This window comes from Babylonia areolata, chromosome 27 (assembly GCF_041734735.1).
Source record: "Babylonia areolata isolate BAREFJ2019XMU chromosome 27, ASM4173473v1, whole genome shotgun sequence".
Lineage (NCBI taxonomy): Eukaryota > Metazoa > Mollusca > Gastropoda > Neogastropoda > Buccinidae > Babylonia > Babylonia areolata.
Window position 1 is genome coordinate 7,861,360 of NC_134902.1, and position 23,066 is coordinate 7,884,425.

Genomic DNA, 23,066 nt, shown 5'->3' on the forward strand with positions numbered 1-23,066 from the left:
TGGTGACTGGGCAGTCAGGAGCAGTGGTGAAGGTTGCTGCCCATGGATGTGTGACTGTGGGGGTGGTGACGGGGCAGTCAGGAGCAGTGGTGAAGGTTGCTGCCCATGGATGTGTGACTGTGGGGGTGGTGACTGGGCAGTCAGGAGCAGTGGTGAAGGTTGCTGCCCATGGATGTGTGACTGTGGGGGTGGTGACGGGGCAGTCAGGAGCAGTGGTGAAGGTTGCTGCCCATGGATGTGTGACTGTGGGGGTGGTGACGGGGCAGTCAGGAGCAGTCGTGAGAGGGGCCTGCCTTGTGATGAACGCGTCCCGCTCCTGTCACTTCTGCAATGCCACCGCTTGCTCCTCCCCGTTCATGCCGCTGAATCTGTCTAGTACATCAAGTAAAGAGTAATGGTCACATATCACATAGGGCGGGCGCAATAGCTGAGTGGTTAAATCGTTGGACTTTCAATCTCAGGGCCCCGGGTTCGATTCTCGGTAACGGCCCCTGATTGGTACAGGGTGGAGATTTTTCCGATCTCCCAGTTCAACGTAAGTGCAGACCTGCTAGTGCCTGAACCCCTTTCGTGTGTATACGCTAGCAGAAGATAAGTAGGCCGTTAAAGATCCTGTAATCCATGTCAGCGTTCGGTGTGGTGTGGTGTGGTGTGGTGTGTGGTGTGGTGTTCCATTGATTTTTTTTCCTCAAGCCTGCATACCAGTTCAGCACTGGTAATCATCATCTGGCCACATTCAATCATGAAATGTGCTGGCAACCATATGTGCATATGTGCATATCCGCGCTTGCATATTAGCGTTCGTGTGTGCGTGAATGTGTAGTGTGTGTGTGTGTGTATGTGTGTGTGTTTGCGTGCGTGCGTGCGAGCGTGTTTGTGTGTGTGACATGTTGCCAAACTGCTGATTTTACCCTCTATTTTTATTCCATGTCTCTCTTCCCAAATAAAACCTAACTGGGCAGTCGTCATCCACTTGCCGCGATTTATTACCAGCCGGAATATGCGTGCCAAGAAAATCGTACAAAGTGTGCATTGCTGCAGGAATGTGTATGTATGCGCGTTTACGTATGTGTGTATTTTATCTATTCACTCCTTTACTTATTCATTTAGTTGATGAGCTGTTTGTTTATCTAGTTATTGGTTTATTCAGTTTTTTTTGTATTAATCTGTTTAGCTATTATTGATCTATTTTCGCCCAATACTTCATTTGACTTGGTTAAATCTTTTTTTCGTGTGTGTGTATATGCATATGTGTGTGTGTGTGTGTGTGTGTGTGTGCATGAATGAGTGAGTGAGTGAGTGTGCGCGCGTGTGTGTGTGTGTGTGTGTGTGTGTGTGTCTGAACGCGCGCGCATGTGTTTCTATGTATGCGCTCCCGCACACACACATGAAAGTAACTCTAACCTATTTATTTATCTATTTTCTTATTTATTTTTTTCATGTTCGTCCCGTCGAACATTTTAAGTTTTCAGTTGCTTGCTCACTTGCTTACTTACTTGAAGTTGACAGTAACAGATGTGTGTGTATGTGTGTGTGTGTGTGAGAGAGAGAGAGAGACAGAGACAGAGAGAACTGTGAGAAGACGTTTCATGAGCGCATGTCTGTGGACGTGAATGTGTCTGCTTGTGAGGTATGTTTTATGGGGTGGTTGGGTGTCATTTCTTTTCCTTTTTTTTGGGTATAAATTCCGGGTAATTACAAGCACGAAAACATTCACGAAAACACCGCTATGGGGGGAGTCATTGTATTACGCTACATTGCACTGCAACTGACTTTAGTATTTGATTTGAAATGAAAACACACACACACACACACACACACACACACACACACACATGCACGCACATGTGCAAATAAGTACAAAGTTACATTTTGCCACATTTTTCGTTTATTTGTGTTGGTTGATTGTTTTGACATGTTATTTTTTTATCATATATTTATTAACGATTTGTGTACGTAAACACACATATATCAAGAGACAGAGCACACTAAGCAGACAGAGACACAGACACAGACAGAAGGAACTAAAAAAATTGTGCAGAAAGAGGGAACACACACACACACACACACACACACACACACACAGAGAACACTGCTATCACCAGACAGTCCAGGCACAACCCACTACCCTGCACACCATAAAGATAACGCCAAGATCGTCAAGTACCCGTCGGCGTGTCTCTGATTTCAACTCACGCTAGTCACCAAGTCAGGCTTAAGACACCAGGACCTCTACAGGGCGTTTTAGGGCGTTTGGACAGAAGAGAACTGAAGTAAAATTTCGGTGGACCTTGGAAGTTAGGGAGGCCAAGGGCGAACTGGGACGAGAGATACGTATGTATGTAGCATGTGTGTGTGTGTGTGTGTGTGTGTGTGTGTGAAGAACAAGAAGATCCACAACAAAGATACCTTTAATTTTTAAGTGAAAAAAACAACAAAAAACACCATCGACGATAGCTGATAAAATGCATCGCAATACATTTTAAATGAAAAATATATTGAATTGCATTACACACAGAGCTAAGATTCAAGTCCAGCAGTACAAGCATGCAAGGGGAAACAACAAATCCAGCAGTAATGTTTCTTGAAGAATTAAGGTGCTCAAACATATTTGATGATGAAAAAGACAACTGATTTCTCTCTCCACTCCAATTGTCTAGTCATCTGGAAAACTGTTCTCACCAAACATGCTGTGTCAGCACCCGGCGACAGAACAGAAAGTATACGTGAAGAAAAATAAATAGAAAGTAAAAACATTATCATACAACAGTAATTATGAAACCAAGAACAAGTCAGACACTCAACACCAAATCACAAGAGGAAGAAAGCAAAGAATCTGAAAAAGACCACGTAAAATGAAGGACAAGTACATGTTTCAATTTGTGAAGACCTACACAAGGTTCATGTAATCCAATTAAAACAACAACAAGAACACCAAGACACGTTCCCCTTCATTCCTGCTGGCCAAACCTTCCTCCTTCACTTCATTCCTGCTGGCCAAACCTTCCTCCACTTCATTCCTGCTGGCCAAACCTTCCCCCTTCACTTCATTCCTGCTGGCCAAACCTTCAAACCTTCCCCCTTCATTCCAGACGGCCAAACCTCCCTCCTTCACTTCATTCCTGCTGGCCAAACCTTCCTCCTTCACTTCATTCCTGCTGGCCAAACCTTCTACCTTCACTTCATTCCTGCTGGCCAAACCTTCCTCCTTCACTTCATTCCTGCTGGCCAAACCTTCCCCCTCCACTTCATTCCTGCTGGCCAAACCTTCCCCCTTCATTCCTGCTGGCCAAACCTTCCCCCTTCACTTCATTCCTGCTGGCCAAACCTTCCTCCTTCACTTCATTCCTGCTGGCCAAACCTTCCTCCCTCACTTCATTCCTGATGGCCAAACCTTCCCCCTTCATTCCTGATGGCCAAACCTTCCCCTTCACGTCATTGCTGCTGGCCAAACCTTCGTAAAAACCAACGGGTTTTGAAGAGGCTGCTACACTGTTTCCCTGCAGACGGTCATGGCAACTAACAACGAGTGCCACACATTTTGTGAGACATGATTTCTGTCAACAATAATTTGAGCATATAATATACAATCACATGAATTGTGTGGTATGTCACAAGACTGACAGGCATAAGAGGGTGTGTGTGGTGGAGGTAATGGGTGGGGGTGGGGGGTCTGGAGGTGTAACTTATTATCGTAACAATAGTGTCATTACAATAGCGGCCATTTCCTACAAACATCAAACGACCCCTCCATCATGAACAGTTTGCAAGTCAGAGTCTAAGTTGTTAACAGACCTCGGACTGTCTCTTTGAATCACGTGGTGCAGGTGCTCTGGTAGAACGTCAAGGTCTTATGGTTTGGGTTGGTCAGGATTGCGTGTAGGGATGTGACTGTAGACGTCCGAAATCTGCACTTGGCACTGGTTAGGATGGAGAGCTCCAATGTGGCTGTAGTTGTCCGTGCCGTGTACCCCCACAGGACTGTAGGCGTTCACCTTGTGGTGTGGGTTGTGTGATGCAGCGTGGCTGTTGCTGTCCACACCCCGTGCTGTGAGGTGGCTGTAGCTGTCTTGCTGCGGGTGGTCGTCATCACTCCCTGCCCTCACATACCCCTCGCTGACGTCATGAAGGTACGCATCAGAGAGCAACCAGCAATTAAAACAAAGAAGCTGTTATTTTCTCTTAAAACTTAAATCAGAAAACAACAAAATTATCACGAATTGCAAGCACATACGATTCCCTAAAGAAAAAAAGAGTTCAACAGACTGTGCATGTGCTGAAAATCTGTATCGTTGTTCCCAGCTCTAAAATTCACATACACGATAAATGTATGTTTGTTTACATCAAATTTGATTGCTTAAAGAAGGTGTTTGTTTCTTAGACTGTGTTTCACTGTGTCTTAAACACTAGTGAAACACGCACACATCTACCTGTCTACCTACCCATCTATCCCCATGCACTGCCTCGCCGTGGCGACATACAGATACTGGGTACCACGAGGCTCCCTGGCTAAACATGTAAGGACTCGAGGGAGGTTTGGCCCCAAGATGTGCGCTATGCAGGCCCATAGACCTGTGGACACGCCCTGGTGCCCACAAACCAAATCCACATTAAAAACGGGTAGACAGGGGTTGTCAACCAGGGATGGTAGCCAACCTAGGAGGACAACTCTGATCAAAGCCTCCGCTGCCTTGTGGTTGAACTCATCCATAAGAAAGGCTATGGGAGTAAACCTGGCAGCGCTGGGCTCGGCAGCATGTCTGAGTGTCTGAGCACCCCGTTTAGGGCAGCACTGCTCATCTCTGCAGCATGAGGAAGGAGGTAGAAAAGGTGCCCTAAACATTACCTGCCTCCCATCACCCTGGCCAGTTCACCACTGGCGGGGATCCCTCTCATGCAGCCAAAACATGAAAAGTGAAAACCAAGTGAGTTCGCTCACTCGAGGCACGTGGAATGAGCGCACCCTACATGATCAGGAAGAGGCCAACAGACCAGGAAGATGAACTGCTCTTGTACCAAAGGCGGTGGCGAGATATAACATCAGTACTGCCATGGATGAAAAAAAGCACAAATGAAAGGTGTGCGGCTGGTGTAGGCTTTGTGATAAAGACGAACCTCGTCAGAAAGCTGGCTGGATCACCCACAGGCATCAACAATTACCCAATGACTGTCCCCCTTCCCTTGCCCAGGAAACACTTTGCAGCCATCATCAGTGTCTACATCCCGACCATGAACAACCCAGTTTCAAAGAGAAATTCTATGAGGACTGAGAGCAGCTATCGAGGCCATACCAAGAGCAGACAAGGTCATTATTCTTGGTGACTCCATCACAACGGTCGGTGCTGACTGGGCAGCCTGGGAAGGTGTGCTAGGAAGACATGGCGTTGGCAAATGCAACAGTAACAGATACCTGCTACTGGAGACCAGTGCGGCTTTCAACTTCCTAATCACCAAAACCGTCTTCCAGCTATCTCAGTGAAACATGGCGTCTTGGATGTACCCTTGCTCCAAGCACAGGCGTCTGCCTGACTATGTCAACATGAGACAACGGGATACACAACATGTGAGGGTCACCAAAACCGTGTGTGGCACAAACTGTTGGACCAACCATAGACTGTATGTTTTCTAGTGGAAACTTCGTATTCAGCCCCTTAGAAGCCCACAAGAAAGCCACAAAAACGCTACAATGTCTCCCAAATTGAGGGACATCCAAACCAGAGTCCTTAACTGACTCCATGGACAGCAATCTCGCTTCACTAACCCCTGACTCTAGAAATATAGAGAGTGGCTGGTCAGCCTAAAAGAGATAGTCAATACATCAATCAGCAATGTAATCTGAGTGGTCACTTGAAAGCAGAAAGGCTGATTCGATGAAAACGACGAAAACATTCAAGCTCTCCTTTGTGAAAAGCACCAGCTTCACACGGCTCACTGGAACAACCTTAAGTCAGCCAGCAAGAAGGCTCTGAATGACAATGCCAAAAAGACAGTGCAAAGGGAGCTAAGACAGATGTAGGACAACTGGTTCAGCAGCAAAGCAAAAGAAACTCAGCAACAGCAACAACATAAAGAAATTCGGGAGGGGGGGGGGGGGAGGTCACTGACAACAATGGCTAAACTGTCGTTATATCAGGCAAAAGAAATGGTGGCAATACAAGGGCATCCAGGAGTCATGACCTGGGTGCGGCCCGGCCCCCTTAGAGTGTAAGGAGTTAAGGGCCGAAACACTTGATTGAAGGGGGCTTCTTCTCTGAAGACCTTGTACTGTCCAGCTCTCCCTAGAGTTTATCACTATCAGGCAAAAAGAAATTGTTGTCTCCCTAAAAAAAAAATCAGTATTTATTTCTTTATTATTTGTTTATTTACTTGTTTTAGATCTATTTTGTTTGCTACATTTGTTTTCCTTCAGTCATGTTGTTCTACACACACACACACACACACACACACACACACACACACACACACACCAAAAGCAAAGGAAAGGAAACCTTCAGTGTTCTCCTTACCCTCGTTTCTTTCCTCTCCTCCAGCAGATGACCCCACAGACGACAATGGCGATGACGAGGACGGCCGCTGTCCCTCCCCCAGCGATGACTGCCACTGACGGGCCCTCACGGGACGGGGGATCTGTTTCAAGTCACAACTGTATGTCAAGATGATACATTGCATCAGCAGCAGCTGCTTTCCTTTAAATCAAGCCATGTGAAAGAAAGAAAGTATCTGTGTGTGTCTGTATCTGTGTATGTGACTGTATCATAAGTCGTCAGGTAAAGGAAAAAATACAATTGGGAGATGCGTCTCAAATGAAGGAGAGGAAAGAGGGAGAGAAGAAGAAGGAGAAGAAGGGGAAGGAGGAGGAGAAGAAGATGACGACAACAATGACGACGACGACAAAGAAGAAGAAGAAGAAGTAGTAGCAGCAGAAGAAGAAAGATAAATCGAATTTTCCATGGATTAACAATTGGGTAAATATCAAAGCATTCCACAAGTCTTTCTTCTGTCAGACAGTAAACAAGACCTGAGTGGTCTTGTTCTATTTTATGACTTGTAGAGGAATTCATATTCAGCTGTGTAAATCGACATATACAAGCTCAGTTGCATACATTTGATCGTACATCCACGTACATTCGTGCGTGCACATACACTCACACACGCAAGCACGCATACAAACACACGTGCCAGCGCCCGCGCGCCACACACTCACACACACACACATACACATACACAAAAAAGCGTCCGTGATCGCACGCACATAAATGTACTTGAATGTGCAAACGTGGAAAAAGAAAAATCCTTCTCTCTCTCTCGCTCTCTCTCTCTCTCTCTGATTCGGTTGAGCCCTGAGCTCGCTGTCAAATGTAAATTCGAAGCACAGATACCCAACATAAAGCATAAACGCATGCACGTGCATGCATGCATTCACACACGCACACACATGCAAAACACACGCTCTGACACACACAGAAGTGTGGAAAGACAGACAGACAGAGAGAGAAGAAAACTGGAGGCAGACAGACAGACAGACAGAGAGAGAAGAAAACTGGAGGCAGACAGACAGACAGACAGACAGAGACCTTCACGGATGAAAGCGTCAGGGGGCTGTGGTTCACACAAGGCTGCTGTTCTGTTTAACTGCACGTTAGTCAGACCAACAGGATATGTTGAAGTGCGTTTGGCCTTGAACTTGACCTGCCATTCATGATCATGATTAGAAAACGATGATTATAATCATGATGATTGTGACGATGACGACGATGGTGATAATGATGGTAATGATGGCAACGATGCTGTTGACGATGGCTATAAACATAGTTTTCCTTTTACTTGTTGGTTTTTGAGACTCATACTCTGCCAAATCATGGGGAAAATGCCTCTTGCTTATTGCTCGGGAATGCCTCTCTTCATATGGTGAACATGAGCTAGGAGAATTGTGCCTCAGGATGACCATTCACTTCAGGATACAGATTATGTTCTCTCTTAGCTGGTAAATTTCAATTCCACAAGGGAGACTCAAGACTGGTTTATTGTCCATACACATGTACAGAAATTAACTGTTCCACATATGTACACCCACAAAAGGGCACTTATTCCCCCAATTACAATCAGTTCACTGCTGCTCTAGTAAATAATAAGCACAGTAAGAAATTATGGGCTGAAATATATATAGTAAGTAAATGATAAGTCAAATAAAGAAATGAACAAATAAATAAATGGTTAAATAAAGATAGATAAATAAATGAATACATGAAGGAATAAACGAAACATAAAGGAAGGAAAAAAAGGTAAATACATCAATATATAAAACTGTAATCCGAATCTCGGTGATCCTTTTATTTTCCACCATGCCTCCCCAGTTTTTTTTGGTTTTGTTGTTGTTGTTGCTGTTGTTGCTGTTGCTGTTGCTGTTGTTCCTTTTTTGTGTGTTTTTGTTCAGTAACATAACACACCTCACACCTCCCTCGTACAAAATACACGGGTCAGCGGAGACACGGAAGGAGCAGACAGACAGAAGGAACACCACTGACACACTGTGCTGTCCCTTCACTGGCCAGCCCCACACTCACTCTGAAAGCAGACCCGGACACTATGGGAATCTGGCCGTTTTCTGACCGATGCTCTGATGTTCGGTTCCTGCGGACTCGCCAAAGGGGTCTCTCGCTGCTGGCCACATCCACCAGGGACACGCTCAGAGACCTGTCGCCATCACCGGGCAGGGAGAACTGGAAGGACAGACAGGCGGGGCGTGACGTGGAGACTGCTGGTGGAAGGAGGGGGGTGGTCAGCTGACTGCGGTCGCCCTTTCCCTGCACTGAGGATGAGAAGTCAGACAGTGTTAGGAGAGAGAGAGAGAGAGTTGAGGACTTGATTTGTATGGTACTGTATAATTCCGATATCATTCAGACATATCCAGACAGAGATGAAACAGACAAAAAAGGACTCAAATGAGAGACAAATAACCAGGCTAAACCAAGAAAGAATAAGAGACGGAGACAGACAGACAGGCTGACATACAAATAAACAGGCAGAAACACAGACTGGCACAGACTTTCCTCACCTATCTCAAATGATAATGTCCACTGATCCACGTGCTGCCAGTTGCATTCTGGGATACGTGACGTATTTCCTTTAGTGTCCATGAATCTAGCCCAGTCTGAAATAACTCCCAACACAGGTTTTATTTATTCATTTGTTTATCTATTTATCTGTTTATTCATTCATCCATTTATTTAATTATTCATCTGATCAGTACGTCAGTTCATCAGTTTGTCTATTTGTCAATGTATCATTTAATTTAGTTCTTTCTCGTGCATGATCTCAGCACAGTCAGCAAAATTCAATTATCAAATTACAATTGACGACAGAGAATACACAGATTACTATTTCAATATAGAAACAACGATAATGGAGATAATAATGATACCACCACCACTACTACTACTCCTGCTCCTGCTACAACAACAAATACTACAAACAGTACTGATAATGATAATGATGATAATTATTACAATAACATAACAGTAATAAAAATAATAACGATGGTGATGATGGTGATGATCATGATTCTGCTGATGATGATAATAAACCTAATAAATTCTTTGTTGAAGAAAGATACTTTATTATCATTACATCTCTCTCTCTCTCTCTCTCTCTCTCTCTCTCTCTTGTCTGTTTCATATGTCTGTGTGATAGCGCTGTCAGGACAGACAGACAGACAGAAACAGGACAAACCCATGGTGTATACCTATGGAACAGCAACCTGGGTCAACGGACAGGAAGTGGATGCGGACTGTTCCTCCGCCTTGTCCTTGAGGAGTGAAAGCACGAAACACAACCTGAAACACAGTGCATCCTGCATTGTACTGTGCTGTAGCTGCCATTTCCTGTCACTTCCTGTTGTATGGGGTCGTGTCGTTTTCACCCTGTAAAGGTATTCTATTGTGCCTTTGTGTGTCTTTCGTGTTCGTGTTGATTTGTTTTATTGTACGACAACATTTATTGGATTGCAATGAGATGCCTTGTGCTGCCTTTCGCTGCATTTGCCTTGTGCAGAACATTACAAAACGCACCACGTGAGTTGACTCTCACGCTGATAACAAATTTAGAAAGAAAAAAAAACAGAAAAAAAAACTAAACAAAAAGATTGATGCAAAATTTCCACAAGAAACATTTTGAATGAAACGAAATATACCGTGAGAAAGGCAAAAAAAAAAAGTACAGTAAATGTTACGAGTGTTACCAAGGCTAACAGCAACAAACCAAACAACGCTTACCGTTTCCCGTCAGTTGCTGACACGCAAAGAAATGGTGCAGAGAATCCAAACCATCAGGTCAAATAAAATGTGCAGACAAACATTTCTATGTCGTTGTACATTTCTTTCTATGTAATATTTGTGCCAGTGTGCTCGCTATGCATCAATGAGCTGTGTGGTTTTGTCATTGACAGAAACGAAAACTGATGCTTCCAATCACAGGCTTTATTTAACTCTGTTTCAAATACGAAAGATTGTTCCAGTCTACCACAATGACACAGAGTAAAACTACTGACGGCTGTACAACACACAACACTTTGTTTATGGTCAGAATGCCTAAGGAGCTTATGTGCCATTCCTTTTTGTAACAACAGAATGAGTTCAGTTTGTGTTGAACTAAGTTTTTTTCTCCGTGTTTTATCTTGTCATGTCAAAAGAACGTGAGGAATTTGGAGACGAGGACACGTTGTGAGTCTGTTTACTGCCAGTGATTTGCAGAAGACAATAGAGAGATCAGAATTCCTGTGTATATATCAAGGACCTGGAGTAGTGAATTGTCTGATAGAATCATGTCACATCATGCAACTGGGGTGTGTGTGTGTGTGTGTGTGTGTGTGTGTGTGTGTGTGTGTGTGTGTGCGCGCGCGCGCGTATGTGTGTGTGTGTGTGTGTGTGTGTGTGTGTGTCTGTCTGTGTCTGTGTGTGTATGTGTCTGAGAGTGTGTTTGTGTTGCTGCATACCCTTCAAAGTAAAGGAATATAGAATTATACACCAACCTTTCCAGTACCACTTGGAATATGCAAATGAAACGTTTCAGGCCGAGAAGCTGAAGGCAGTGTTTCCAAAAGGCACAGTCCACCAGAAGTATCAAACATGACGTCCATCTGTGCTGGGTGCTGGATGTCAGAGATGACGGTGAGACAGGAAGGGGAGGACACATCCAGCAGTGGAGATTCCAGGACAGATGGTGTGTCTGGTACCACAGTGACTTGTGTATAACCTGTGGTATACAGTTTCTCTTCTTACTATTATCGTAATTAGTGTTCTTGTTGGGGTTTTTTTTTCTTATATACATATCCGAAACAAACAGAAGGACGGACAGACAGACTGACTGACATGCAGATCGACAGGCAGGCATGCAGCCAGACAGAGAGAACAACAGAGTGATGAAGCAAAATAAATGCATGAAAAAAAAAACACATCAGCAATTTTGCAAATGACTTTGTAACAATTCCTGATGTTGGAGGGATGAGGGGTAAGGGTCTCTCTCTCTCTCTCTCACACACACACACACACACACACACACACACACACACACACACACACACAACGTGTCTTTCTACTTAAATACAATATGAAAGAAACAATATTATTTATACTTTTCAGGCTGAACTGGACAAAGCTGCCTCGTATATGACTGGACCATTTTAGTGTGACTCACGTCGTCAGACACAATGGCAACTCTTTCATTGTCAAAGGAGTGTGTGTGTGTGTGTGTGTGTGTGTGTGTGTGTGTGTGTGTGAGAGAGAGAGAGAGAGAGAGAGAGAGATGGGAGAGAGAGAGGGGGGGGGGGGGGGGAGCAAACTGTAGTCACACCGATTTTCTTCCCTGAACAAGTTGTTTCAACACCAGTGTGATATTCCACGAACTATTGTTCGGGCCAAAACCATCACACAAACACACACACGTGCGTGCGCATGCACGCATATACACACACTCACACACACACTCACACACACACGCACACACACACAAGATTCTTTGACAATGGAAGAGTTGCCTTTGTCCTTGGTGGCATGAGTCACACTAAACTGGTCCGGTCATATACCAGGAAGCTTTGTCCAGTTCAGCGTGGTAGGAATAGATAGTACTGTTTATTTGATATCGAATTTTAGGAGAAACATACCAACGCTCTGTACAGCCCTGTAAAGCAAAACAACAACAACAGCAACAACAACAACTGCCCCTTCAAGCCCCGCCACACCTCATCTCTACTTGACCAGTCAGTTGAGCCTGCACTGAAAGCACGTGCGCACTTCTGTTTCAGTTTATGCTTCTGGCAGATATGTTTGTTTTCGCTGCTGTGGCATCGAGATCTGTTCATAGTCTCTTTGTGCGTGCGTGCGTGCGTACGTGCCTGCGTGCATGTGTGTGTGTGTGTGTGTGTGTGTGTGTGTGTGTGTCTGTCTTCTGCTTCATCTTCTTTTTCTTATCATGCAGTCACCACACCACTCAAGAATGTTTCTCTAAAACGACATCAAACGAAATATAACATGAAATATACTGATGTCTCTACATTTCGAACCTCAAACTAACTCAGCTCTGACCATGAACTGTATCAGAGACACAAAGTGAGCACTGACCATGAACTGTGGATATCAGTGACACAAAGTGAGCACTGACCATGAACTGTGGATGTCAGATACACAAAATGAACACTGACCATGAGCTGTGGATGTCAGACACAAAGTGAGCACTGACCATGAAGTGTGGATGTCAGACACAAAGTGAGCACTGACCATGAACTGTGGATGTCAGACACAAAGTGAGCACTGACCATGAACTGTGGATGTCACAGACACAAAGTGAGCACTGACCATGAACTGTGGATGTCAGACACAAAGTGAGCACTGACCATGAACTGTATCAGTGACACAAAGTGAGTACTGACCATGAACTGTGGATGTCAGACACAAAGTGAGCACTGACCATGAACTGTGGATGTCAGACACAAAGTGAGCACTGACCATGAAGTGTGGATGTCACAGACACAAAGTGAGCACTGACCATGAAGTGTGGATGTCACAGACACAAAGTGAGCACTGACCATGAAGTGTGGATGTCACAGACACAAAGTGAGCACTGACCATGAAGTGTGGATGTCACAGACACAAAGTGAGCACTGATCATGAACTGTGGATGTCACAGACACAAAGTGAGCACTGACCATGAACTGTGGATGTCCAGCCCAGGACGCCGCGACATGACCGTGATGTGTAGTGACACAGGTCTCCGTCAAAGTCACATCTGGCCTCGCTCACCGGCCGTGCTTTGTCTCGCTCTGTTGCTTCCACTGACAGGAAAATGTTCGTTATTATTATCATTCTTCTTCTTCTTGGTAGTAGTAGTAGCAGCAGCAGCAGTAGTTGTAGTACCAGTAGTAGTGATACTTATGTAGTGGCTATCTCCTGTCAGAAATCAAAGTCCTAACACATTAAAAAATATAGAGTCATTTGCACATGCTGCCTTCCTGGATAGAACTGAGTGATATGCTGCCTTCATGTTATCACCATTCGTTTTCTGTGTCATTCAGTAGGCTTTAGTCACGTGCGCACACACACACACATGTATATTAGAATTAAGTTTTCTTCAGAACTTTGCTATTGTTCTCTCTCTCTCTCTCTCTCCATTTTATGAATACTATAATTTTGATAAAATTTACTCATGGCATTTATGCTTTTTGGTCTTAAAACATTAGAAACTAAAAGACTGTGAACTGACATGACTGATCATGAATTGTGTGCATGTAGACAGATGATTGTTATACCCACCCTTCATGAGGGGCAATAGCTTTTCCATTGACACCTGATCTGTATATATCTTCATTCCTGTATTTCTCTGAGACTGTACATATAACAGAAGAGTACAATGTTCTCACACACGCCTGCATGATATTATACGCAAACATGGACACGCGGACTTGATGTCAGGTGTAAACGTGACGAGGAAATGGTGTCAGATGTGGACATGATTAGATGTCAGGTGTGGACATGGTGTCAGGTGTGGACATGATTAGATGTCAGGTGTGGACATGGTGTCAGGTGTGGACATGACTTGATGTCAGGTGTGGACATGGTGTCAGGTGTAGACATGACTTGATGTCAGGTGTGGACATGGTGTCAGGTGTGGACATGACTTGATGTCAGGTGTGGACATGGTGTCAGGTGTGGACATGACTTGATGTCAGGTGTGGACATGGTGTCAGGTGTGGACATGACTTGATGTCAGGGGTGGACATGGTGTCAGGTGTGGACATGACTTGATGTCAGGTGTGGACATGGTGTCAGGTGTGGACATGAATTGATGTCAGGTGTGGACATGGTGTCAGGTGTGGACATGGTGTCAGGTGTGGACATGACTAGATGTCAGGTGTGAACATGGTGTGAGATGTAGACGTGATGTCACGTGTGGACAGGTGTCGACAAGATGTCATGTGTGGACATGATGTCAGGTGTATCTGGTGTGGACATGATGTCAGATGTGAATATTAGCCATGGACGCCATGTCAAATGTGGACATGATACTAGGTGTGGTCATGGTGTCAGGTGTGGTCATGATGTCAGGTGGTCAGACAGAGGACTGCAATGTCACCTGTTGTGCTTACCTGTCTCTTGCGTGGCATCACATCTTGGAGGTAAACTGTCAACACACACACACACACACACACACACACACACATGTATCAAGTTTCAATATCAATGAGATCTGTCGGCCCCCTCCCCTCCTCCCGTCCCATCCCGTCTACCCGACCAGTCTGGTGCATGAATTTCAGCTGATTGAAAACTATATATATCATCGTCATACTGCCATCCACACCAAACCACACACACACCTACACTCCATTAACAGTAATGCTGTAAAAAGACAGATAAACGAAATTTACATCTGCATATCAATTTGGCATAAAAATATATATCAGCAGTTCCCACATATGCAGCCAAAGCGTCATATTTTCCAAGTGGTTTTCACGAAATACACATTTCAGTACATAAAAATGTGAAACAAAAAGCATTTCATGCGTAAATGATTGTCCAGCTGAGGAAATGTTTTTCTTCCATATATTTTCCTTAAACACCTTTGAACATTGACATTCGTGTTCATTCTCTAATCCTGTGTATGGAAGCTAGTATTATATTTTTTGAATAAAATATTTCATCTGTTTCCGTTTTCTCATTGGTACCAAACAAAACTATTTCAGTGATGAATAACAGCTTTTCTGTGATAATCACAAATAGTTTATAGAACTTTTTTTTTTTTTAATCTGATCAAAATATAGTGGAAAACTCGAACTCTCATAATTAGCAACTGGTGGGTGGAATCTTTTTTTCTTCTCCCAAAGTGACATCTGTTGTAATGTATGGCTCCCATTGTAGCCAAAAGAGTGTTCGTCACGAGTATCCGGTAACACATTTTCCTTGGCTGCACTTGTTTATGGTGATGACGGTGGCGGTGATGACAACAATGATTACAGTTATTATTTTTTCCCGTTAAATTATAAGTTCTTTTTCCCATATACATTTACATAAAGTGTGAAAATTACGAAATGTTTGTCTTTTTTGTCCATTGTGTTGTGAAGAAATGCCATTTAAAAATATATTCTATAAAGCTTTACTTCTTTCATCTTCCGTATCCACTCTAGTGCACCTTCCATCATATTTTGGTACTTAGTTGTTCCCCACAATTTACACATGCTTCGATGTAAAAAACAACAACAACAACAAATGTTACTTGTTATTCTTTATATTATATTCATAATCAGTGTTTGGTCCTTTTTCTAAACATCAGCTATATCTTGTAACGCTGAGTACCCCTGTTCACATAATTCATTTCCCGTCTCAAGTGGGTTTTTACCTGTTTGCGTGGTTACAAAAGTTGACTGGGATTTCCAATGTGTGAGTGCGTGTGTCTGTGTGGGCGTGCGTGCGTGCGTGTCTGTGTGTGTCTGTGCGTGTTTGTGTGTGTTTGTGTCATTGTATTAAAATCTCATGACTCAAAAACCTCCCTTAATGTGAAAAATTACAATGACTGAATATGTATGTGGGGAGAGAAAAAAAAAAAAGATTAGGGATGGCGGGGTGGGGTGGGTGGGTGGATTGCGGGCGGGTTAGGAAGTAGAAAACGAAACGTCGAGGAATATGAGGTTGGAGAACACACCTACCCAAACAACCCCCCACCCCCCCTCTCCCCCGGTTAAAAAGTAAGGAAAAGAAAAGAGGGGGATAGGAGGCTGGAACACCCCACCCACCCACCAACATACACCCCATGGGAAAAAAACAACAGAAATCATAGTGGTGGAATAGGATTAGGACCCCCCACACCCCACCCAAAACCCCACTCCTCACGCACTCCCTGCCCATACAGTCACCCACAGAACTCCAGGTCAAGGAAATTGGGAAGGAAAAGTGGGGGAATATGAGGGTGGAGGGCATCCCCGAAACAAACACTCCTCTGGTCAGTTCCGTGTCCTGTTCTTTCCCAGTGACCACCGCAACACACATGCGTGCAGCATCGCAACACACACACACACACACACACACACACCTTCGCACGTTAGCAGCTGCGCCACTTGTAGTTGGCCCTTTTCCCTTCCTCTTCCTGTGTTTGTGCAGCGTGTGTCTGTCATTGAATGTCAGTCTTTGTTTCCTTCACTGAATGCATTAACTAGCAAACGCCTCGTGTGTTTTGAACGTGTGACACAATCACCAAGACCAAGCATTACACCTCTACCCACATGCCTCTCTTGTGTCTCCTCGTTTCCCACCACGCGTGTATCTGGTATCTGGTAATGAACATAGCGCGCGCGCGCGCGCACACACACACACACACACAAATAGATTATGAGGGAATGGTATACCTATTGTGTTCCAGAAGACACACATCCTCCTGTCTGTTCGTGCTTACTCCAGAGATGACAGCCAGTGTCAGCAGGACACAGTAACTGTACACCCTCCCCATGTCTGGTCCACACAGAATCTGACCAACACACAAGAGATGGATGAGTACATCTAGCAACAAGCACGGGGTAAAGGAAACTAACGAATTACGAATTAGATAGAATAGAATAGTATAGAACAGAATATGTCTTTATTACCAAGTGTAACGGGGCCACAAGGAATATTGGGGGGCTGGAGGCGGGGTGGGGGTGGGGGGCAGGGGGTGGTGGGGGGGGATAGTACATAACATTAACAAGGTACGAACATAAATCGAAAATCATACACAAACACATATACAGTAGACATTAGGAAACATACAAGTGCATATCAATATAAAAACTTGTGCATACTCACACATGCACACACGACACACACACACACACACATGCATGCATGCACACACACACACACACACACACACACACACACACACACACACGTTTGAACAGAAGCCGCATATTACATGTGGATAGGGCTGATGACTAGATCTTCAGGTAGATGATTGCTGAGTGCACAATCCTATCTATCATACTGGATTTGTTCCTTTCAACAGGATATGGTTGAAGTCACCAGACAGAACAGGAAAATTACTGAGGCGCATATACATAGGCGCTCGTAAAGGTGAGGAATAAACACTTGTGATGAATAATCAATAAAATATATATCGAGCGCGCGCGCACACACACACACACACACACACACACACACACACATACACACAACTCACACGGGTTGATGAAATCGCAACATGCACCGAATTTTTTTTTTCAAAACTACAAAAACAACGATGACATCAAGACGAACGAACAGCAAAGACCAGAAATTGTATGCAGTTAGTAATGGACGATGGACTGGCATTTTCAAAACTTGGAACGATGCTATAAGATCTCCTTTACAGGTTTCTCCAGAGCAACACAAGAGATATAGACATACGAACACGGTGGAAGGTGCGATATCAGCGTGAAAATAAGTCGATAGCGTCTGAAAATGTGTTACAACATCTACTAATGGTAATATCGTTTAATTTGCGCACGAAAATTGCCTGTAAAACAAGTCCCTGAATTCAGGACGATGTAGAATTGCGATAGTTATACTTGTGTACAGCTTTAGACGAATGTCACAGACTGAAGTACAGCTTCTGAGTTTTAGCTTTTTACTGAACTGATGTTCACAAACACAAACGGTTAACAAAAAAAACAACAACCCGAAACGGTTAACAAAAAAACCGAAGTTCAGAAGAAGTTACTCTTACTTTAAAATAGGACTTTACAATAAAACATCATGTCAGCTTATTTGTGGCAATGCACACAAAAAAAGAAAAAGAAAAAAAGTTCGGACTGCTCAAAACCACTATAATATTCTATGTATCGAACCAGTTTATCAAATATTCGTATTTAAACGACCACAAAGAAAATCCACCTGTAAAAAGACATGCAACGAAATATTTCAAGACGAAACATAGCCGACAGCATGCGACGAAGCTGAGAGAAACACGTCAAATATAGAACAATGACGTTGCGAAAGATGACGTACGTAATGTTGACCCAAAACTCTGGAACAAAATTGTCTTAAAATCACAGCATCAGACAACAACTTCAGTTCTTCGAAACTCAGATATCAACGTTGAGTTTACCACTGCCACCGTATTAAGAGGGCAGACCACACGACGGGCAAATATTGAAATCATTTAAAAATAAAGATCTTGGATATCATTACAAAGCGACATGCAGGCTGTCAGTTGACCAAGGAAGAGCCATGCGCATGCGTGATGAAAACTGAACGTAATATTAAAGAAATAGTTTTGGACTATATCATAATAGATGGCTTTGCACAAGAAGCTGGTAGAAGATTGGTGTCTACATGCATTGACAATACTTTTGTGTATTCTCAGCTGCAGAATTTTGGGTGATCAAGATGGTCTTTTTACATGTTGTAGTCCAAATGGTTGGAGGCTAGCGGTGTTAATTGTTTTATTTGTTCAAACACAATGAAAGAAAAAAGACATAAACATATGAAAGTCTATGATCTTGAAAATCCATCCTCTTATCCCGACACATTTTCAGACGAGGAATGTTTGAGAGCTTTCGAAATGACAATGGATAAAAGCCCAGCTTGTTCAAATAGAACAGAAATTACATATACCTACATTGAAAATGCAACGGGCATTTAAAAAATGGCACTAAACAATACCATAAATGATTTTACAGAATAATACGATATGTGGCGAATTTAAGTCCTCGTAAGAAAACAAACGTTTGTAAATACTAAAGGAAAGAAGGATTTATTTGATGGTTTAATATATACTTCTATGAACACTGAAAAGATATTGGATCAATACTGATTGCTATAGATACGCAAGCATATGATAAATTGGTATGTAAAAAATAGTGTGCCAAACGTAAAGTATATAGCAGATTGTTAAGATGAAATAAAAGAACATGCACAAATTTTCTTGCGATTAAAATCAGTGACCCGAAAACCGATTGGAAAACATCTCTTTTCTTAAGTCTACAAACTGCATGCAACAGTACCAAATGCAAACATCAGTTGAAGGCATCGATATGCATGTCACATCTGGAAAAGCTATTTGGCAAAGTTGTAAATACAGAAGAAAAACAGACCAAAAATTAGAGACACACTTCTCTGTGAAACATTTATTGTTGATGTTGATGATGATGATGATGATGATAATGATGATGTGTGTGATTATATCTTTTGCTTAAATGTTCTTTTTTTGTTGTTGTTGTTGTTCGTTTTGATATGTTTGAAAGAATGAACTTGTGTAATGTGAATGTCAAAACAAATATTCATTTAGAAATAATATATATATATAAAAGAGACAAAGTCTAAAGTACAAGAGTCTGATGTCAAATAGCAAAATATCACCAAAGAAATCCAGAAAGCGTGTATGCATAAAAAAAAATGATATATCACCTGGATTGGAAGTGTGTGTGTGAGAGAGAGAGAGAGAGAGAGAGAGAGAGAGAGAGAGAGAGAGAGTGTGTGTGTGTGTGTGTGTGTGTGTGTGTGCTTATCCAAGAACGATTTTATATCTATGTAAAGACACTTATCCCCCTTGAAAGAACGGCATTACAAACGAAACAATCAAAACAAGTCTTCCAGAAACTAACTAAATCATTTTTAAAATATTCAACATTTTTTCGTGCAAGGTAATTATCCAGAGTCCAGGAAGAACGGTTTAAACTTCCCACCGTACAAATATAAGAACCCAGGAGATCCAAATGATGATAAAAAGGGAAATAACCTGGACCAATACATTGGGGGAAGTATCATTCTGCACAGTCTTATGTAACAGGATAGGGATAATTAAAACAAGACCAGCTCCTAATCAAAGAACAATTTGGATTTTGGAAACATCACAGAACAACCGATCAATTTCTTATTTTGAAAAAGAAAAAAAAGTGAAGTAATAAAAGTGAAAAATGGTAGATGTTATGGTTGTTTCGTGGATTTTGAAAAAGGCTTTGATAATGTTTGTCATGATGTCATGTTCCTAAAGTTGAACAGAATGAGCATATGTGGAAAATGTTTCGGTTTGATTAAAGACATGTAAATCAAAGCACTAGACGGTATCAGCAGAGAAGAAACTGTACGGAAGGGTGTACACCAGAATAGTACATTAGCCCACCTTTATTCGATATATTCATAAATGACATTGTACAATATATGGGAAATAGTGATTGTCCAAAGTTTGATATTTCACCATGCTGTACACCATGTTAACTATGTGCTAACGATCTGGTTCTTCTATCTGTAACAAGAACTGTGTTAAAACAGAAATTACATCATTTGAAGACGAATTGCCGCAACTGGGGATTGAAAATCAATAGAGAAAAAACGAAAAGTGGTTACATTTACAAAACCATACCAAAAAGAATACCGATATATACTTACAGTCTGGACGATATCATACAAACATCAAAGCAGAAGAATATGATTATTTAGGATTTATATTCCACAAAAGTGGAAGTAATGTTGAGAGCACAGGGACACCTAACCGAGAAAGAAAAACATCGTATACTTTACGAAGAACATTAAAAAAAAAAACCAAACCCATCAACATCAATGTAACTATTGTATCCAAACTGTGTGATGCTTTCATAACGCCAGTGTCGGTTTATGGGACAGAGATGAGATTACCTTTCCAAATCAAACCTGATGATTCTTTCCGTTCAACGCATCTTGTTAAATAAGTTTCCATATGAATAACAACACATTAATTTCTTTTTCCATATGAATAACAACACATTAATTTCTTTTTCCGTATGAATAACAACACATTAATTTCTTTTTCCATATGAATAACAACACATTAATTTCTTTTTCCGTATGAATAACAACATATTAATTTCTTTTTCCATATGAATAACAACACATTAATTTCTTTTTCCATATGAATAACACATTAATTTCTTTTTCCATATGAATAACAACACATTAAATTCTGTAAGCAAATACTTCGAGTGCACAAAAAATCTGTGATACTATGTTAGGTGAATTGGACAACATGCTTGAAAATAATATACCAAATTATCACATATTCGAATCACAAAATACAATTAGGGCCTACCAGAAATTTCTCTCGTCAACACAATGCATGAATCCGTGTACCAAGAAGTGAATACAACTTGGTCACATTTGGAATAACACACAGCCACCTGAGGGTGCAGACAACAAGGACGACAACTATATTTCCTGGCGATGTGTAAGTCACGTGACCCCGCCGACATACAGCAACATCCGCCTGCAGTGCAACGAAACTAAATGAACAATCAGCATCGTGACAGTTTCGTGATACTCAGTTAGCTCTGTGTGTGTGCGTGTGCGTGTGTGTGTGTGTGTGTGTGTGTGTGTCTGGCTGTCTATCTGAGTCTGTGTCTGTCTGTTTCTTAGTAGACCTGGCTACTTTGGCTCGTGTGTGTGTAAACAGGAAATTAAAAAAAAAAAAAAACCCAGACAAATCACTATTGTTCTGATGAAGGAAATTTTCTGTTAATCATTACTTCCCCTGTACAATAAGAAACTGTTTTAAGAAACAGATATTACACTGATGCTTTCGTTGAACTTTCACAGTATTCTCCAGTCAGTGACAGGATACCGAACGACAGGTCCCACTGAAAAGCACTTGAGGCTCTTGTTACCAGGATGCTGATGTAGTTTCCGGTGCAGCCTTTGGCAGTGACACCCAACACTGCACATTTATCGACACAGCTCATTTACAGAAAATAGTGAATTCCGTGAGAAAAGTACTGGTGAGGTCTTTCTGATCTTAACCACGATAACTCCCCTCCAAACCACACCCCCAACCATCCACCTGTTATGCAATGGTATGCATCTTTTTTTGGAAAAACCAAGATAGCCTAGCTCATAAATTAACACTTTAAAAAAAAAATCAAGACAAACATCAGGGGCTCGTTTTAAGGCAGAAGAAGAATGACTATCCGTTGTCCCAAAAAAAGAATAAAAAAGTTATTTGAGGACCAGCAGTCCTGTCCCACATGACTCCCCATGAAGTTATGCTGGGCTGGCCCAAAATACCTTGCACTAATATATGTGTGGAGTGAGTGTCACGTTGCACCTGAATGACCTGGAGTCGAAAAGAGTTGAAAAGACACCATTCCACAGGGGCGGGGAATCATTTCAGTACAAAGGTTACTCATCAGGCCTCTCCAAAATGACTCCATGGAGTTAACTTGGGGGCGGGGTCACTCTGGGACATGACACCGGCCCCACTGATGTGCACGTATTTCCCCAACACGGGCTGACTCGCCACTGAAGTAATTTCAGGCCTCTCCAAAATGACTCCATAGAGTTAACTTGGGGGTGCTTTCGAAAGTGGGACACTTACAGGAAGTTTATACAAGCTGTGTAGCAAGCACTCAATGATAGACATAGCAGCCTCTGCGTGCGTGCGTGCATGCGCGCGCGCGTGTGTGTGAATAGAATTACTTTGTTGTCATGAAACCTTAAGGTTTATAAGACACAAGACAATTATCACACACACACACACACACACACACACACACACACACACACACACACACACACTACAAAAAGAAGATCCGCAACAAAGATACCTTT

At 42.6% G+C, this 23,066-nt stretch overlaps 1 protein-coding gene across 2 annotated transcripts; it reads right to left on the reverse strand.

Annotated features, from left to right (window-relative positions):
- Window positions 1–1,874: 1,874 nt before the first annotated feature.
- On the reverse strand, window positions 1,875–21,729 carry LOC143301312 (uncharacterized). 2 transcript variants are annotated; one of them, XM_076615518.1, is made up of 11 exons: window positions 21,556–21,729; window positions 16,886–17,004; window positions 14,636–14,670; window positions 13,199–13,324; window positions 11,027–11,250; window positions 9,743–9,833; window positions 9,056–9,151; window positions 8,565–8,809; window positions 7,575–7,689; window positions 6,507–6,627; window positions 1,875–4,116 (listed from the first exon to the last, which is right to left on the reverse strand). In XM_076615518.1, the coding sequence occupies exons 2-11, from the start codon at window positions 16,984–16,986 to the stop codon at window positions 3,852–3,854; spliced, it is 1,419 nt and encodes a 472-aa protein (XP_076471633.1). In that variant the 5' UTR covers window positions 16,987–17,004; window positions 21,556–21,729; the 3' UTR covers window positions 1,875–3,851. The 2 variants fall into 2 exon arrangements, with proteins under 2 accessions (XP_076471633.1, XP_076471632.1); XM_076615517.1 differs by having other exon boundaries at window positions 9,056–9,160.
- Window positions 21,730–23,066: the final 1,337 nt, after the last annotated feature.